Source organism: Carassius carassius, chromosome 2, assembly GCF_963082965.1.
Source record: "Carassius carassius chromosome 2, fCarCar2.1, whole genome shotgun sequence".
Classification (NCBI taxonomy): Eukaryota; Metazoa; Chordata; class Actinopteri; order Cypriniformes; family Cyprinidae; genus Carassius; species Carassius carassius.
The window spans coordinates 49692083-49711465 of record NC_081756.1 but is presented as its reverse complement, the minus strand read 5'-3'; the positions used below and the strand labels follow the sequence as shown (position 1 = coordinate 49711465).

General features: G+C 40.8%; 2 protein-coding genes across 2 annotated transcripts in view; one reads left to right on the top strand and one right to left on the bottom strand.

Annotated features, from left to right (window-relative positions):
* Positions 1–19383, top strand: part of LOC132111928 (histone H2A-like) — a 153929-nt gene that overhangs the window by 61899 nt on the left and 72647 nt on the right. The window lies entirely within an intron of this gene.
* LOC132111798 (histone H2B-like) lies at positions 17172–17680 on the bottom strand. Its single transcript, XM_059519401.1, has one exon. It carries the CDS (start codon positions 17663–17665, stop codon positions 17231–17233), a length of 435 nt encoding a protein of 144 aa, XP_059375384.1. The 5' UTR covers positions 17666–17680; the 3' UTR covers positions 17172–17230.

The window sequence follows — 19383 nt, the reverse complement described above, 5'->3', positions numbered from 1 at the left end:
AGTTCTGATTTTGTTTGTTTTTTTGTTGTTGTTGTTTTTACCCTTAATGCCTTTGTCAAGTGTTCAAAATAAATAAAATAAAAAATAAAAAATAAAGTGTTCAGATAAAATAAAAAAGCTAAGAGTACATAAATGCAAATACTGGGAAGTTAAATTTTGTGACTTCCTGAAAGATTTTACACTTTACTTTTGGAGATATTTTTCCACTGTTATGAAGATTAGACGTTATTCTAAACCAGGGATCAGCAACCTTTTCGGCATGACGTGCCATTTTTTATTTTTATGGTTAACCACTGTGCCAACACAGCCCCCCCCCCCCCCCCCACACACACGCCCCGATATAATTCTGTATTTAAACGGTACATACACAATTTTTTATTATACGATAAAAAAAAAAAAACGTTTTTTAACGTTTAATCAACGTTAATGCACTGCTTTAATTGATGAACGTGCACACACAGACACACACACACACACACACAACACACACCACTCGCACACAGAGATCTGAGATCGTGCTGTGCAAAAAGTAGCATTCAGAGTGTTGTCACGCTACTTTTATTAATCGATACTGAATCGCTACATTATATTTCTCAACAACAAAGGGGCAAAATCGCTTCATTGTCTGCAGAGAGACAATTTACCCCCCCCCCCCCCACTTTCTTTCTCTCAAAATGGCCATATTTCAGAAAATTTTTCATCACTGGATATAGCTTTAGGTCATTTAACATTTCTATGGTAAAACGTATTATTAAAAGTTGACTAATGTTAATTGATTTGCAGCTTCATCTTACCTCACTCTCTTTAACGTTAAACTGACGCTTCGCGCTCTGCTTCTGTGAACAGTAAACCCCGCCTACTTTGATCTGATTGGCCATCTCAGTCATTTTGACATTGACGAGTGCTGTTAGACCGAGGCTTTGATCTGAAGCACCTACACTCTTAAAACAGATGTGTTAAAAACAACACAACCTGTGTTATATCTTAACACACCTGTGTGTCTAGTTAAGGACAACACATTTTGTGTTACTTTTAACTCAACCAGTGTGTTATTCTTCTTTACACAGGGAGTGTGTTAAAATATTTAACACACTAATGTGTCATAAATCACACAATTTGTGTCATAGATGTGCTATTTGACCAGTTATAATGAACGCAAAACAAAAAAGCTTTTTTTAATTCATTTAAAACTTAACTGCTACATTTTCACAAAGTCAACATCCACATGTCATTTGAATTTCATAAAGACATTTTTAAACAATTTTATATCTCGGATTTACAAAAAGGTTTTCTTTGTAGAAAATCATGTGAAGGTTTTACATCAGCAGCATTTCTCAAATGAATCACTTTTCCAGGAAACATTTTTCCAAACTCAGTGTCAAGCTACAACACGGGATTACATAATTACAACACTACTGGGTTTCCTCAGTATGTTCACAAAATATTGAGTCTTTTCGAGTCAAGTTTATGCAGTTTTAACTTCAGAGAGGCATTGTGGGCCATTCCAGGTTATGAATAACAGTTTAAAAAAAAAAAGAACAAAAACTTTTACGGCAGTATAATGATTTTAATTAAACTGAATGGAGAAAGATAAGTGGTGGGGCTTGATTTTAGTACACCTTAATCTCTAGATTGCAGCAAACTGAAAAAAAAAAAAAAACATTTTGAACTCATGTGGACAGAATATCTACCAGCCATGTCCCTTATTTGCTGACAAGTCTATTCATACCTAGCTATAAGGAAAAGCCATGCAAAACAAAAGTCCTTACCAAGTATGGCATGTCTAAAAATCGAGGATATTGTCCAAAAATCTCTTTCACTGTTGGGGACTTGTTTGCTACCCATAACCTGTGATTACTGTATGTTTTCTCCATGCCCAATTTGATGGTATTGAGGTTTTCTGGAGATGGTTTCATCCTTTTGATCACAGTCGTCCACTCCCGAGAGGACTCCTCCTCCCCTTCAGCAGGTACCTCCAAATTGATAAACACACCAGAGGAATCACTGAATCGAATATGTTTGCGCTGGTAGCGACACTGATCATCATGAAGTTTCCTCCGTAGATTTCGAAGTCTCATCTCAATAAGTACACTGTGGGAGACTGGGTCATAGAAATGTTCCTGGATGAAAGACGGAGGATAACAATTGTAACTTTTACAAGAACCCATGATTTGTGACAAGCAAACCAGCAGAGTGGATGTACTTTTGGTGTTATTGTAATTGTAATATTGGTAATAAATAAAAAATAAAAACCTAGTCACTAAATTTTAAAATTGATTTGTAACCTGTTAACTAATTAACATAGCACACTTACTATTCCAATTTGCATTTATTTAAAGTAGGCTCGATGAGTTTTAATAAGTGCAACTTACAAATCCTTCATTCTCTTCTCCCATCTTGATCTTCAGAGAAGGAAACAGTGTTACCACACTTTCTGCCAACATCCATTTCTCTTCATTACAAGGGTAACTATAAGCAAAACATAGACAAAACATGGAAGAATTACCCAATTCGACATGTGCATAATACATTAAAATAAAATACAGGAACCAAATTCAGTTCAAATTATTAAAAATAAGTGTGTTTTCAAAGAACTCAACATCTATATACGTTATCACATTCACAGTTGTTTTAGTTAATTTCTCAACTGTAAACTTACAATCCACTTTGTTCCACCAACGCACGGACTCCTATCTTGTCAAGGAGCTTTCTTGATGTCTCTGAAAGCATTCCTGAAGCTTCATAATCCTTATATATACTCGAGCCATTGCTTTCAATTAGTGCTCGCATTGTGTCCACATCAATTATATTACGTTGATGCTGGAAATATAAAAAGCACAAAGTAGTTCTTATTAGATGAGTTAGTGATTCAGTTACTCAAAGTCACTTATATTGCTCCAGAATGAATCACCAGTTTTGAATAGAACTGATGAATGATTCACACAGTCATAAACATTCAATCACACCTTTTTTTTAAAGGTGTTAAAAAAAGGTTCTGCGCCCTAAACATATTACATTTTATTGAAATATATTTGCTGATATTTATTGAATTAATTTATTGAAAACAAGTGTACAGACTTTTAGTTTCTGTGGAATGTGCAAACAAATTCAAACGGAGTGATAAAAATATTGAAAAGAGTGCTGTTATTTCAGCACTCAGTTATATATACAAACCTTCTGATGACTACTTGGACCAGCTTCATGTGTTCTTTGGTGCAACCTTCGAGAAAAAAAAGGCAGTTAAAATATGTTCATTTTCAATGAAAATGGTACTTCATATTACTTTAACTATTTCTGCCATATATTATGGTAAAACATATTACAAGTAGTGTGGTAGTACGCGGTTCTGAATCCGAATTCCGTATTACAATGGACTCTCGAATTTTTTTTTTCTTTTAAGAGAAGTGCCAAAATCCCAGGGGAGCGCGAGACCCTGAGCACTCCAGGATCTGCGCTTCTCTTAAAAGGATGTTGAAAACAACACAACCTGTGTTGAGGACAACACGTATTATGTTACTTTTAACTCAACAGTGTGTTATTCCTGCTAATTTTCTACACACCAATGTGTTATCAATTACACAATTTGTGTCAATTACGTACACAAAATTACACAAACTGTGTTAAAATATTCAAATGAACACATCCTTTTTGAAATGGAGACGTACTCGAATGTCGAAGTCAATCAAATTTTTACCGTTAACGTTACCTTGATAAATCATGTTATTGTTTAAGGGCATTTAACTAAACATCAATACATTATGTTTTTTAATGAAAGAGATGCGACAGATAACAATGAAAGTGGTAACGTTACCACTGTGTCAAACCTGTTAAGGAGCTGCAGCGTTTTATCAGACATCATGTCATTTGCAACAAAACAAACAAAGAAAAACAAAACTCGTTAAAAACAAGTTCTCTCCAGAGAATGAGGGACAAACTTACTGAAGTGTATGAGGAGAATTAAAAATCATTTTTGAAGTAACTTAACGTTACTAACGTTAATATCAGACGCGGTTGCTGCCTTGTTCAACACTGCCTCTCGCGTTAACGGAAAATACCCGCAGAGAGTAGAGGTCGCTAACTAAATGCACATTTGACCGTCTAAAAAAATTATAATAAAATACTTTAAAAATGTATATTTTACAATTTCTAATAAAAAATAACATACCTGATGTGTGCATCCAAGTCATCCACCATCGATGGAAAAAGAGGCGCGAACATCCTTCTTGAGGTGCGGAGTGACGTTGCAGCAATGTGACTGGATGATAGTTAACACATATTGTGTTGGACACACTGTGTTGTTTCTCTCTCTCTTTCGCTTTTTTTTTTTACACATGATCAACTTAAAATTACACAAAATGTGTTAAAATAGCCATAACACAAAAAATGTGTTATTAATTAACACATCCTTTTTGAGAGTGTAGTATGTGCAGTGTTTGCACGTGCATCCATGCAAGTTAATTCTCACACTTTAATAATATTTGTAGCTCCTAACAGGCTGTGTGACTATGAGAAGTTATTACATCAAACTGTACGTCATTATACAGTTTTCCTTATTGCTTGCGTGCCAGCGATTATCCCTCTGCGTGCCACTGTTGAATCTCTGTTTGAATAGTAGGCCTATTTCTGTTTGTACTATTACAAAAGTCTTTATACAGTTCCTCAACTTGCTTGCATGTGGTTTGTAAAATTTAGTTTGACAGCTTGTTTTTACATATTTACTAAAAACTAATCCCTTATGGTTACATATACAGTCATCCCCAAAAATATGGACATCCTTGGTAAATATGATCAAAGAAGGCTGTGAAAATTAATCTGCATTGTTAATCCTTTTGAACTTTTATTTAAACTAAACTTTCATTGGATAATAAGGAATTAAAATGGGGGGAAATATTATTATGAAATAAATGTTTTTCTCTAATACACATTAGCCACAATTAAGGACACCCTTTTATTGAATTATTTTTTAAACCTCCATTTGCCATCTCTTGTCCATATTTTTGGGCATGACTATATATATATATATATATATATATATATATATATATATAGTTAATGACTTCTCTTGCTTCCATCTTAAAGCACAAATGTGTTTTAGTCTGTTCAGTGTCAGGCATTGCTTCAAGCCAGACAACTATCATTCATATTACAAACAATTCAAAGAACATTTCCTACAAAACAGTGAAATAATGTAAATTGGTGTTTATATAAACTAAACCACTTTTAAAGTATACCACTTGTCTGCTTGTATCTGAGAAAAACAGAAGATGCTGTTTTTTTTTTTAAAAAAAGTAAAAATGTTTCAGTCACACTCATTTGCCAGCATGCTATAGTTGTAATAGTTGTATCCAAAGGAAAATAAAATAATACTAATAATAATATTAATAGAAATTAGTGTTACATCCTAAAATGTATGTAATTTGTTGCTGTTAATACTGTGTGTAACTGTGCTTCCCTGATGCCTAACATCCTGTTGGGAAGTGTAGTTTTTGCTGGTTTTCCTCTGTTCCTACCTGTCCTCCCACAGTAGACCTAATTGATGTCACCTGTTCCTCGTCAAAGCTGTGGAGAGGAGCTTGTATTTAAACAGAGGGATCGGACAATTCACCAGAAAGAGTTTGGCTTGTCTGTTTTCCCAGTTGGTGGTTTAAGCAGTTGTGTTGCTTAAAAAAAAAAAAAAAAAACCCTGTTCTATTTGATTGCTATTGTGTAACCAGTGCTAGGGGTGGGCGATACCACATTTTTTCCATGCGATACGATACAAATACTTTTTATTACAATTTTAACGATACCGATACCGATACCAATACTGCTTATAATTTTAAAAGTGTATGTGATTTTTCAAAATAATCTTAATTTCATATTTATATAAATTTGCAGTTACCATGGCTACAAGAACAATGATTTGTGGTGTTATTTTTTAAAACCATGGGAAATTTTCATAAGGGAACCTGAAAAAAAAAAAAAACCTTTCACAAGAATGTGCCTGAAAGTGATAAACGGGCCTCATTTTACCTAAATGTTTTATAATTTATTTTAATATATATTAAAAATGTATAAGTTGTGCATTGTAGCTGACACCTAAATGAACACATTACAATTGTTTTATGACTGCAAGTCTTTCTCCACAAATGCTATTGAGCTTCAAATTTGTGTTTGAGCCCATGTGAAAAAGTAGCACAATTTACATATGATTTACAGTTTATTTTAATAAATATCAAACATTCAATTCAATTGTGCATTATAGCTGACACCTACATGGACAAGTACAGTTGTTTTTATGACTGTAAGTCATTTTCCTCAAATGCTACTAACGTTAGAAAAGTGTATACCAATATCGCATGTAACTTTAGAGACGGTCCCTAAATTTGAGACTCTCGAACGTCCAACGTCAAGCCAACTTCATTTTTTCATAGTTTTATTTTCTCTGCGCCGGATTGGTGATGTCCTTTACCCAGGCATAGATGTCCATCCATCAATTATGAACATTCAGCCGCAAACCTGAGGTGCAAACCGTCGCGAGTGCGGATGGGAGAATGGTGCAGGGTTTTTTTTTTTTTGACCAACTGGGATGGTGGCCCCCTCTGGGATTTGGTGCCCTACACAAACTGCATATTCTGCGTATATAGCATCACAGTCCCGCCCACAGCCCGAGAGAGCTTTGGTGCCGGAAGTAAATTTCCCATTTATTTCTCCCATTGACTTCAGGAAAAATCCGTATCTAAAGAGTTTTAGAGCATGTCTGAGGATAACCAGCTACGGCTGAACTCATAAGCATAAGAACTCAAGCTACACTCAACTAACGTTACATGACCCTATCTAAAGTGGGTTTCACCCCTTTGAACACTTGTTTTCCTCCTTGAAAAAAGCCATCATGGCAGCGAAGGAGCTCATGATTGCACTGATAAGTCTACCGTGCAAAAACACAAGACAGGTTTTCATTTTATTTTATTTTTTTATTAATGATCTTCAGTCTTCACGGACCTTCGCGGGGTTTAACCAGACAGTAACACAAGTTCCACCAATCAGATGCATCACTGTAGGATTGTGGGATTGTTCAGGATTGTGGGTAATGAAGTACTTATCCAAGACATCGCGAATAAAATGCATTTACCTCAAAACAAGGTTAGTGCCCCATGAACTTTTGGCGTTTATATTAGCATATACTATCGCTTAGTACAGTCGTAGCTGGTTTACGTTTTTATTGCTTATTTCCCAAATGTCAATGCAGAAATTGTATTGAATTTTTACTTCCGGCACCAGCTGTGGGCGGGACTGTGATGCTCTATAGGGAGCGGCGGTACTGCTGTCATCTTTAGTGCAAGTCGCGACCGTGCATGCCGTGTTGTGATGGTGAATGGCACATTGCACTGACCAATCGGTGTTAACGTCATGCGAGACCTTTTCTTTTTATATCAGACACACACCGTCCCGATTGGCCTGCACTCACTGCTTAAAACATTTAGTTATAAAGAAATTATAAATATAATTAAGTATCGATACTTTGCAGAAAATATCGATACCAAAATAGAAGCTTCTGAGAATCGATATATCTATACTGCAGCATCGATGTGCACATCCGCCCATGGTGTATCTTCAAGACAGCCTGTTGTACTGGCTGTAGTGATTTGATATTTGTTTATTTTTCTGCTTGCAGACGCAGTAAGGAGGTGGGTGCCACTTTCATTTTATCAACGTATGCTTTTCTCCTGGTTTTGTGGAACAGTGAGGAAGTAGTGATGTCCGATTCATGAACGAATCGTTCAATTTAACCGGTTCTTCTTAGTAAACCCATTTTTTGAAACGGTTCCCATTTTTTGAAACGGTTCACGTCTCCAATAAGTATTAATCCATAAATTACTTAAGATGTTAACTTTTTTAACGTGACTGACACTCCCTCTGATTGATTCAGATTTTTAAACAATTTAATATGGGTACAATTTTATTTTATATGTAATTTTATTAAGATTTGGGAGGAGCGCGTCAGATACTTAGCCTAACCAACACAGGTGGACCATAATCAAGTAATCAGTCCCATAGTATAAATATCGCTGACTTACCTCTATCCATTGACGGTTTATCAGCATTTTGGTCCGCACGCCTAGCACCATGTCCCAAAACCGGGATTCCTCGTCCGAAGACTCATCCAGCTTTTATCTAGCCCCATCACCGCAGCCAGTCGACTCCAAGGCCACCCCTTCCCGGCGTGGCAACCAAATCGAGCCCCAGGCTCCAACCCGCGGGCGCGGTACGACGCGAGCAGCCACTCGCCTACCAAGACGCCTAGGCCTACCTTCGCCGCCTCCGGCGAGAACCGCGGCCGTCTCCCCCGCGTCCTCCTACCGTTCGGCCAGGCCTACGATTCCGCCAATCGATAAATGGACGGTGTCGAGTCTGAGGCAGGCCCTGTCCAAAACTGACATCATACCTTCAAGCAAGTTGAATAAATCCGAACTTTACGACTTGTACGCCAACTCTCTAAATAATAAAATTTCTCCTCAGTCAACCCCAATTCCAAAGAAAGGAAAAAAGAAAGGAATACCCCAAAATACGCCTCAAAGCACTCCACCATCCTCCGCCGCAAGGCCTAGCTCCCAGCGGCTATCAAGCCGCGGCAAAAGGACCTCAGCAAGCCTGGGCCGCGCCCCGATCCCGACCGCCGGGGTACCCGCTTTGTCGGCTGGAGCCCAGCCTCCCACCGCGGCTTCAATCTCAACAGCACAGGGCGCTGAGGCTCAAGGAGGCTCCTGGCCGCCTACTCCACCCATCTCAGCCCCATCGTACGGAACTTTTAATACCATTCCTGCAGCCCAGGCAAGCGCTTGGCCGAACAGTTCGCCATATACAGCGCCGCCTCTCGCTTTTTCCAGCTTCGGGCCCGAGGCTCAAGCTAGCGCTTGGTCGAACTGGCTGTCTCATAATGCCCCGCCTCCCGCTCCTCCGAGCTTCGAGCCCGCCGCTCACGCTAACGTTTGGCCTATCTGGCCACCTAACACAGCCCCGACTCTCGCCCAAACGCCTGGGCATGCTGGCCGCCCAACACAGCCCCGCAACCAGCGTCTTTCAACTCCGGGCCCGCGGCTCAAGCAAGCGCTTGGCTGCAATCGCTGTCAAACACAGCTCCGCCCCCAGCTGTCGCCACCACCCTCCTCCAAGCGAAATCCCCCCATTCACTCTTCTCGGCTACACCGATGCCCGTCCCATCAAACGCTGTCGCCCTCGAACCTCCCCAAGTGACTCACAGCATCCGAGCACAGATATTAGCAGGTGCGGACGTAGACCTCTCGTCTCTCCTTTCTCTCCTGCCCACTACAGATTCAAACCGCCAAATTGACTGCGGGGATTTCTCAGTCACGCTAAAAAACCCAAATCCCCTTTCATATCGATTACTCTCCTTCTCCGAATTCACCATTGCATTTAACCATTTCACCGAGATAATCTGCTCAGCCTTCCCCCCACAGGCGACGCAAACTCAACGACTATTTATCGATAATAGCCGGACTCGTGTTGTCCTATGGAGGGGGGCACTTTTACACTTACCACAAGCTTTTTTCCGCTAAATGCGCTATCCGCTAAGAATTTACAAATTATTTCCTGTCTGGCCTCAGACACGGTTTTAACCCGGGCGTCGTCTGCGAGCTTTCCCAAAACACGGTCTGCCATAATCTCCAATCCGCCCTCGCAGAGCCCGACATAGTAGCTAACCTTATCAAAAAAGAAGTCGAGTCAGGCTTTATGATCGGGCCCTTCAATAAACCCCCCTTCAAAACGTTCAGAGTCAGCCCAATCGGAGTGGGTACTAGACAATTTTCAGGTAAGAAACGCTTAATAGTAGACCTGTCATCTCTGCACCAATTCACAGTCCCGAGTATCAATAGTTTGATACCCCTCGACGAATTTTCACTCAAATACCAAGACATAGATCAGGCAGTCGAACCGATAAAAATCGCAGGCCGAGGAGCCTGGCTAGCAAAAATAGACATCACCATCTGCTTTCAAAGTGATGCCTATCCATCCCGACTTCTGGCACCTGTTCGGGATACGATGGCTCGAGAAATACTATTTCGCCGTCCGGTTAACCTTCGGATGCAAAAGCAGCCCCAAAATTTTCGATATGCTATCCGAAGCTGTTTGCTGGACCCTTTCCAACAATTACGCAATCCCACACATTATCCACCTTTTAGATGACTTTCTGGTCATTTCATCGCCCAAGGCAATCCCACCCGCCCATATCCTCACCGTCCAAAAAGTTTTTTCCGAGCTCGGGATTCCCATCGCTCAGGAAAAAACCATGGGTCCCGCCACAACCCTAGAGTTTCTCGGCATCAACCTCGACTCAGCTAAATTTCAGCTCTCCCTGCCAAAGGAAAAGATCGATAGAATAATCCTCGTCTCCTCCACCCTCCTCGACAGCCCAAGTTGTTCTAAACGCGATCTCCTTTCTCTGCTCGGGCATCTAAATTTCGCCATGCGCATATTTCCCCAAGGACGCCCATTTATCGCGCATCTCCTAACACTCGCATCATCAGTTCACGCGCTCGAGGACCTCATCAATTTATAATTATCGCTAAGCATGTTCCAGGTACAGAAAACCAAATTGCTGATTCCCTGTCTCGTTTTCTGTTTCAGAAATTCAGGATGCTGGCTCCAGAGGCGGACCAATTCCCCACTCCGGTTCCTCACTATTCAGAATTAATATTCCCGTAACCCACCCTCTAAAAGCACTCCTCGAAGCATCGCTCGACTCTGATTCTCCCAGCAGTCTCTCCCAGAACCCTCCAGTCATACGTGACCGCATGGAGATGCTCTAAGTCATTTCACCTCACTCATAACATCCCTTTCCCTGATTTTTCCCTACTCTCCATAACCTCTTTCATCTCGTTCCTCAACTGCGCCAAGGGTCTTCAAGTCGGATCCATTAAAAGCTACCTGAGTGGAGTCCAGTTCTTCCACAAACTGATGACCGGCGCTCCCTCAGCCAAAAGAAATAATTCACAAACCTCCCTCCTAATTAAAGGGATCCAGCGATCCCAGCCCACCCATCCAGACACCAGGAAACCCATAACGCTAGATATCCTCACAAAATGTATCCACACCCTCTGCACAAATTACCAACTCCTCAGCATCGCCCACACGCTCGACGCCATGTTCATCCTAGCTTTTTTCGGTTTTCTTAGGTGCTCGGAGCTTACGATCTCTTCTAAATTCAACCCAAAAATCAACCCCACCGTATCTGACCTAACCATCCTAGATGACGAAACAATCGCTTATTTAATCAAACAAAGCAAAACAGACCAAGCCAACAAAGGCAATTTTATATACATTTTCAATCTCCCCTCCCCAATCCAGCCTTACCAATCCATCCTCGCATTTTTACACCGTAGGAATTCCCAGGCAAAGTCCCCGCACGAACCTCTATTCATAGACGAGTCTAAAAAACCAGTCACTCGTTTCTGGTTCCAGAAACACCTCAAATGCATCCTGCAATTATCAGACATCCCAGCAAACTTCTCCACCCATTCCTTTCGCATCGGTGCAGCAACTTCAGCAGCACAAAAAGGCCTCTCTAAACAGCAAATCCAAACTCTCGGAAGATGGTCCTCAGAAGCATACCAAAGTTACATCAGAACTAACCAGTTCCACATAAAGAAAGCCCACCAAACCCTCATCGGCCACATGTTAAAAAAAAAAAAAATATATATATATATATATTTATATATACATATATATATATAAATATATACCAGCCAGCGACACATTCTTATTGAATACCAACGAGTACATCGCGCAAAAAAAAATATAAAAATATAAAATTTCTATCATTCGTAATCAATACTGCCGATGCCAGCCACAGACTGCCGGCCAGACAACCTTACCTTTTCGATCCTATGACAAGCGAGGCTTCTCTCTTCGATGAGAAAAAGCCTCCTGGCCACCTATCGTTACCTTTTCTGTCACACATCCGGAGAGGCTTACCCGTTCGATGCGTGTGCTCCCTTCGGACGCCGGCGAGAGCCTCCCGGTTAGACAACCTTACCTTTTCCTTTTCTATGGTCAGCGAGGCTTACCCGTTCGATGCGCGTGCTCCCTTCGGACGCTGGCGAGAGCCTCCTGGACAGACTTGCTTTACGTTTCCACTCTGCAGTTGGCGAGGCTTACCCGTTCGATGCGTGTGCTCCCTTCGGACGTCGGTAACAGTCTCTCGGCCACGCAACTTCCCTTTCCATTTGACGGTAGGCGAGGCTTAACCGTCTGACGATACGAGTCTCGTTCTCTCGCCAAATCCTGCAAAAAAAAAATAAAATGAAAAAAATAAAATAAATAAATAATAATAACTCAGCTACCCTCAGCTACCCTCACATCTTTTAACCCCACCTGGCGAGGCTTACCCGTTCGATGTTCTGAGTCTAATGCCCCATCGGATGCCGCGAGAGACCTCCCAGTCGGGTTTTCCTTTCCACCCTCCCCGTCTGGCGAGGCTTACCCGTCTGATGCGTGCGCTCCCTTCAGACGTCTGGCGAGAGTTCTCCCGGGCGGGCCTATGCTTGCCGGCCGCAAGTGAGTCTCATCCATCTAATGTCGTGAGTCGGGATCTCCCATCAGATGTCGCCAGAGTCCTCCTTGTCGGCCAGCCCAAAGCTTTTTATCTGTCAAACCGAGAGGACCCAGACGTCCGTCATTCTGAGTCTCAATCTCCTGTCGGAGGCTTCATGGGCCCTCTCGGTCAGCACTAGGCCCTTCACCCACTGAATAGCAGGGGCTATCAGCCAGTAGGGCCTGTATGCCGACACCGTGACCTATTCCGGTCGAGGCAACTCGGGTCCTCCCGGTCGGGCACCACAACCACGCTGCTCCTCCTCATCGGCCGGTAGGGCTCACCGTTCCAACGCCAAAAAGCTCCAGTTGAGCATCGGCCCGAGCCCTACCGACCGGGCGCCAACAACCAAGTAGTTCACTAGCTGCAGCCGGTAGGGCCTACTCTCCCAACGCCCAAGTCGCTCCCTCCGGAGTACGTAGGCCCTTCCAACCTGCCAATGAGACGACTTCTCAGAAACCAAATCAGCCCCCGCCAGTACTCTATGCTTTTGGGGGGGCATTCTCTAAACTGGCGGCTGTCCTCATGTATATTTGCTTTTTGGGGGGTACTCTAGGTTCGGGCCATTCCCGAGCTCGGAGCCCTTCCCCGGACAGCACGCCAAATATGCATTCCATACCTCAGCTAATTATATGTAAGCGTGAATTATTGAAATGTCATTTTATTAATAAGATTCGGGAGGAGCGCGTCAGATACTTAGCCTAACCAACACAGGTGGACCATAATCAAGTAATCAATCCCATAGTGTAAATATCGCTGACTTACCTGTATCCATTAACGGTTTATCAGCATCCCTCCTCCACCCCATCTCCTCACTTCAAGTTCACTTTATAAATAGACGGGGAAGGGGGGGTACACTAGGTTCGGGCCATTCCTGAGCTCGGAGCCCTTCCCCGGACATAAGTTATTTTGAAGAAGGTGGAAAACCAAACAGTTGCTCGTCCACAGTGACTTCCATACTATGTTTTGTATAAATAGTATGTTAAGTGTATAAACTGACATAAATGTAATTTTAGGGTGAACTATCCCTTTAATTCACACGGGAGCATGTAGCCTACTGTCACTTTAAGACCTGCGCGCATCTAATATACAGACATGCATCCTCTTTCAGTTGTTTACTTAGACATATCAAACTGAATCTATACATAAACCTTGTGTGTGGTTTGACAGTATTAGCACAAAACATAACTTAGTAATTAGGCACAGTTTGAAGGGCTTTTTCGTTTTCGTGCTGTGCTTTGATTGTGCTCAGAAAAACTGCACGTCAGAAAAGCACACAAATGAAACGTTTAAATAACCAGTAAGGATTTAAAACAGATGCACAGACTATATATATTTTGTGAATAAGTGCAGTGTCCCTTGAGAGTAACTCTAACGTACTGCCGAGTTAACACTGATGTTAATGTATGTCACAGTATATTAATTCCGTGGCGTCAGAACTGCAGCTGATACAATGTGAACTGCAGCACAATACAACAATATTTCTTCAAAAGCAGATCGTGGAGACATTTTTATCGTCCACAACCAAAAATACTGATATACTACCCTCAGCAGAATTCGAGGACAGGGGACAGAATTCTCTGACTTTCAAAAAACATATTTCAGTCAAAATCACGCTGTTCCGCTCCCGCTCTCAATGCACTTCGATCCCATACGCCGCCCTTGTGGACACGCCAATGCTCTAAAGCTCTGTTTTGAAAGTGCGCGCCCGCGCCAAACTGGATTTTTGTTGGTACAGACCCATCTGCAAGTGATGGAAAAATATGCACAAAACAATCGACGAAATTTTTATTTATCATCAGATGGACAGTTTCTCAGGGGAGGCAGGGCTTATCCTAGCCTCCCCTAGACATGCCCCTGAGGTGAAGGCTTTTTTTTTGTGTCAACGATGACAAAGCAGGGTTGCTAACTCTCACAAATTGTGCGTGAGACACACATGCATTGATTATTACGCCGCAGACAAACATACAGATCAACCGTTTTTGTTAAAAATTGGATCCTATTTTCAGTTATCATGTATAGCCTATACAATTAGTGTAGTATTTAAGGTTAAATGGAGAAAAGGGTTTTAAATTCAATGCAAAGAGGCATATTAATTAATGCAAGAAAATACTGAATTTAACCCAAGAATGTGAACTGATAGTGAATCAAGAGATCGAAATTGATTAATGGTCATCAGCATTGTAATCGTATCAAATTCTATTTTTTACCCTCTTGTAGAAACACTATTGTGACAAAACATATATTTAATGTAGTCTCTCATTCACCACTATAGAAGTTTTCCCAACTATGACAACTTCCGCTAAAAAATATGAAAGGGTTATGTAACTACATTCAAGATAAATTATATCTTTAATGAAATAAAATGCATACATGTGCTCTGTTCAGAGTATATAGATTTTTATTTAATTTTACATATAGTATTAGCCTATTCGTTTTTTTTGTTTGTTTTTTTTTCTAATAGCTTTGGCACAGTTGGTGGGACATGTAACATGCTGTCTGTATTTTGGCAGTTCACGGGAGAGATTGGCTTTATTAAAGTCCCCAAGAATGATTAAAACAGAGTCTGGGTGTTGTTGCTCTGTGTCTGTGATCTGATCAGCGAGTTTCTGTAAAGCTGAGCTCACATGCGCTTGTGGAGGAATGTAAACACTCACCAGAATGAGCGAGTGAAACTCCCGCGGCGAATAGAACGGCTTGCAGTTGACAAACTGCATTTCTAGATCAGGAGAGCACATCTTCTTTAACACAGTTACATCTGTACACCACCGTTCATTGATGTAAAAGCATGCCCCGCCGCTGCCTAATTAATTATAATTAGACAGTTGGGGTATAAGCCATAAAAACGTAACCATACATGGTAGACTTAAACCAGCTATGGCTGTACTAAGCGATAGTATATGCTCATATAAACGCCAAAGGTTCATGGGGCACTAACCTTGTTTTGAGATAAATGCCTTTTATTTGCGATGTCTTGGATAAGTACTTCATTACCCACAATCCTGAACAATCCCACAATGATGCATCTGATCTGCATCTCTGGTTAAACCCCGGGAAGGACCGTGAAGACTGAAGATCATTAATAAAAAAAACAAATAATTAAAATAAAAACCTATGTTGCGTTTTTGCATGGTAGACTTATCAGTTCAATCATGTGCTCCTTGGCTGCCATGATGGCTTTTTTTCATGGAGGAAAAAAAAAAAAGTGTTCAAATGAGTGAAAACCACTTCAGATACGGTCATGTAACGTTAGTTGAGTGTAGCGTGTCCAAGGGTCAGCTTGTGGGTTTTGTAAGGGCCAGCATGAGGGACAAGACCTACTAAGTTTTGGAGGGAGGTTGGTAACGTTAGTTAGCATTATCGTCCACTTTAGCTAGGCTACTGTTGTCTTCATAGTGTATGAGTTATATCAAGCATTTTATAATGCCACTGTCAAAACAATATTTTTGAACATTTTTGTAATATTAAATACGCGATGATAAATATAAAAATAAATACACAATACCTGTATAAAACACTATTTACACGATTAATACTGAAAGAACTTTTATTACTGCACAGTCACTATATAAAATAAAATTTACTGGAGGAAAAGGTTTGCACGGCCGTCATCAGATTTGGAAGTCGCTCAAAAGGCTTGTTCGCGGTTGTGGCTTCAGTCGAATTCAGTGAGGCGTGGTGGTTTATGGGATGAGTAGTTCCTGCGCTCAAAATGAAAATATGTACACGGTCTTGTACGGCACCAAAGCTCTCTCGGGCTGTGGGCGGGACCGTGATGCTCTATTGTCCATATGAATAGCTATAGTGATGCATATAACTTATAAACAAAGAGGTTCATACACGTTTCATAAACATACATATATATATATATACACTCTTTACATTGTCACTTCAGATAAAATCTGATGAAAGGATGATTACTTTCTACTTTTTTCAGTAAATACATGACAGATTACATGACCTCTTATAAAGCTTATCACTAGATTTTACCTTCAGTTTTTCATCATATAAAATCAGGTACACGTGAAGGTTGAGGGAAGATGTTCTGTTGCGATAAATCAAAGTTTCTAAGTGAAATTTCATGGTGAGGTACTCCTGAATATGTGCAATAATTCCCAAGAGTGAGAATGTGGGATTGAGGAGCTTGGCATGGGATCTGGTTAGTTCACATCTCTCCAATGAAGCTTCACTGCCGTTTACATGAAGAGCTTTCACTGCATCAGAGAAAGATCCAGAATCTGTGGACAGCAAAGCTGGTTAAAGTCTTCAAGAACAAGAGCTCAAAGGTCTGGCTTGAAAGGTTCACATGAAAGTTGAAGTGAGTGGATCTGGAATGAGAGGAGCTGACACTAAAAAAAAAAAAACACAAATGTAGCACTGATAAAGATGCTCTCAGGAGAGGTTATATTATATATACAATGTTACAAGTATGTATTGTTTCATAAATATTCATCTCTGTACTTGCATCCTCTGAATGTTTTTGAAATTCCATTCAGAACCATCCCAATAGTGGCAAAAATAACCTTAATTAAGATTATATATTTTAGATAAGATTCAACTTAAAACAGCACTCGCCCTTTCAAAGAGAACCTGTGTGGCTCTTAAAAGAGCCTTTGTGTGTTGAGCTGCAGCGGAGCTCTACTTGGAGCTGGTGTACTTGGTGACGGCCTTGGTGCCCTCAGACACGGCGTGTTTGGCCAGCTCCCCGGGCAGCAGCAGACGCACGGCGGTCTGGATCTCTCGGGAAGTGATGGTGGAGCGCTTGTTGTAGTGAGCGAGACGAGACGACTCACCGGCGATGCGCTCGAAGATGTCGTTGACGAAAGAGTTCATGATGCCCATCGCCTTCGAAGAGATCCCGGTGTCAGGATGAACCTGCTTCAGCACTTTGTACACGTAGATGGCGTAGCTCTCCTTCCTGGACTTTCTGCGCTTCTTTCCTCCTTTCGCGGCGCTCTTAGTGACGGCCTTCTTGGAGCCTTTCTTCGGCGCGGGCTTTGCTGGGTCAGGCATGATGCTGCTGGAGATCAAAACCTCACGAGACAATGATGAGAAAGAGCGGGACAGAGGCATTTATCGACTGATCTATGCTAATTATCAGAGAGACGGGGACGTTTCTGGTGGCGTGTTTTTATTGGTCAAACCCATGAACTCGTGTTTAACTGGACAACTCGAAGAATAGCGGCTGGAACAAGGACCAATCACAAGCGGCTATATTATAACTCCGCCAACCGCTTCGTGTTTGACCGACACCCCCCATCGACTCCTTGGTTTCAATTCCCGCTTTTTTTTTTTTTTTTTTTTTTTTTACAAGTTATTATGTTCAATGAAATGCGTTTCAAATATAGCACAGGATCAATATCAAACTGTGTAACGTTTAAATAATCTAATAAGCCCATCGAGAGAATTTAGAGAAAATAAAACATTAGACCCTTTATAGTTCTGTTATCTTGCCAATTACACCTTTGCTTTAAAGTATATTTGCCATCTAAATGTTTTTCGTTTTGTAAATGTATACGCCTCTAATAACAAAAACAAATAATATGAGCTATAATTTTAAGGTAAAGTTTTGGGTTAAGAAATACCCATTATTTCAGAACAACGCATAGATAGAAATACTTCCACTTAAGAGTTTATTCTAGTGATGTGTCGTTCGTGAACGAATCGTTCTTTTTGAACGAATCTTTTAGGTGAACGAATCGTTCTCGTTCACGTAATCCACTGACTCATATTTCTCGTTCAGTGAAGTTCCTCCGTTCACAGCAGCGCGGCGCTATAAGCAGCGCATGCGCAGCTCAGTGAACCGGGTAACAACCATTTCATCCTGTCAAAGAATTACTCAACCTCGAGCCAATAGAGTGCCGAAGTTATGACGTCACTTTGTAGGCCAACTCGGAAGTTGGCCTACAAAAAGTTTCCCCATAGACTTTTGGAAAATCGCAAAAAATAAGATCTGTGTTCAACAAAGAGTTATGACCCTTACACGTTTTGTCAATCAAGATAATCTTTACAAACTACTCCAAAATGTATACATTTTGAAGCGTAAATAAAGCCGTCAGATATAAAATGCTAACGGTAAGCTACCAACGGACTACAGCACACCATGGTCGCGGATCAACGTCATCGTCAAGCTTCCTCAAACTTTATTTAAAGAAACACGCTCGCTCATTATGATCTGCGCTGTGTATGAACACTTCTCCACTTCTCCATGAGATTATTGCCTATTCGTTTTTTTTTAAATGTTAGAAACTAATTTTGTTTATGTGTGTCTCTCTGAATTTTTTTTTATCTTGTGTTAATGTTTTATGTAATATTATGTTATTTTATATAAACCTTAATATTATTTTCTTTGTGATTAATATTATGATTTATCATTGTGCCCCAAATAAACTTTAAAGATTATCTTTCACTGTATTATGTTTGATTGTATGTTTGCATACCATTTGCTAATTCACCAGAAGAAAAAAAACACGCTTTTACCATCTCAGAAGCACTAAGGTTAGCTATGACCGTATCAATTTCCATTATTATGTCCTTTTTTCTTAGAGGATATAAAAACCATAGATCGAGGAGAAATCTGGACATGTAGAACAGTGCAGCTTAGATGCTGGTTTACTTACCCGTATTGTAAGGGCCAGCATGAGGGACAATGTTTATCGAGTCTCGGGAAGTAAAACTAGGGAGGGATAACGTTAGAGGAGTTATAATAGTGTTCTATGTATTTAAGATAACTATACAAACAATCTCTGAACAAGCATAACACAGTTAAATTCCAAACATTTAATATAATA

What these genes read in the sequence shown, in the direction of transcription:
- LOC132111798 (XM_059519401.1), bottom strand. Translation starts at nt 17,665, where the DNA reads ATGCCTCTGTCCCGCTCTTTCTCATCATTGTCTCGTGAGGTTTTGATC.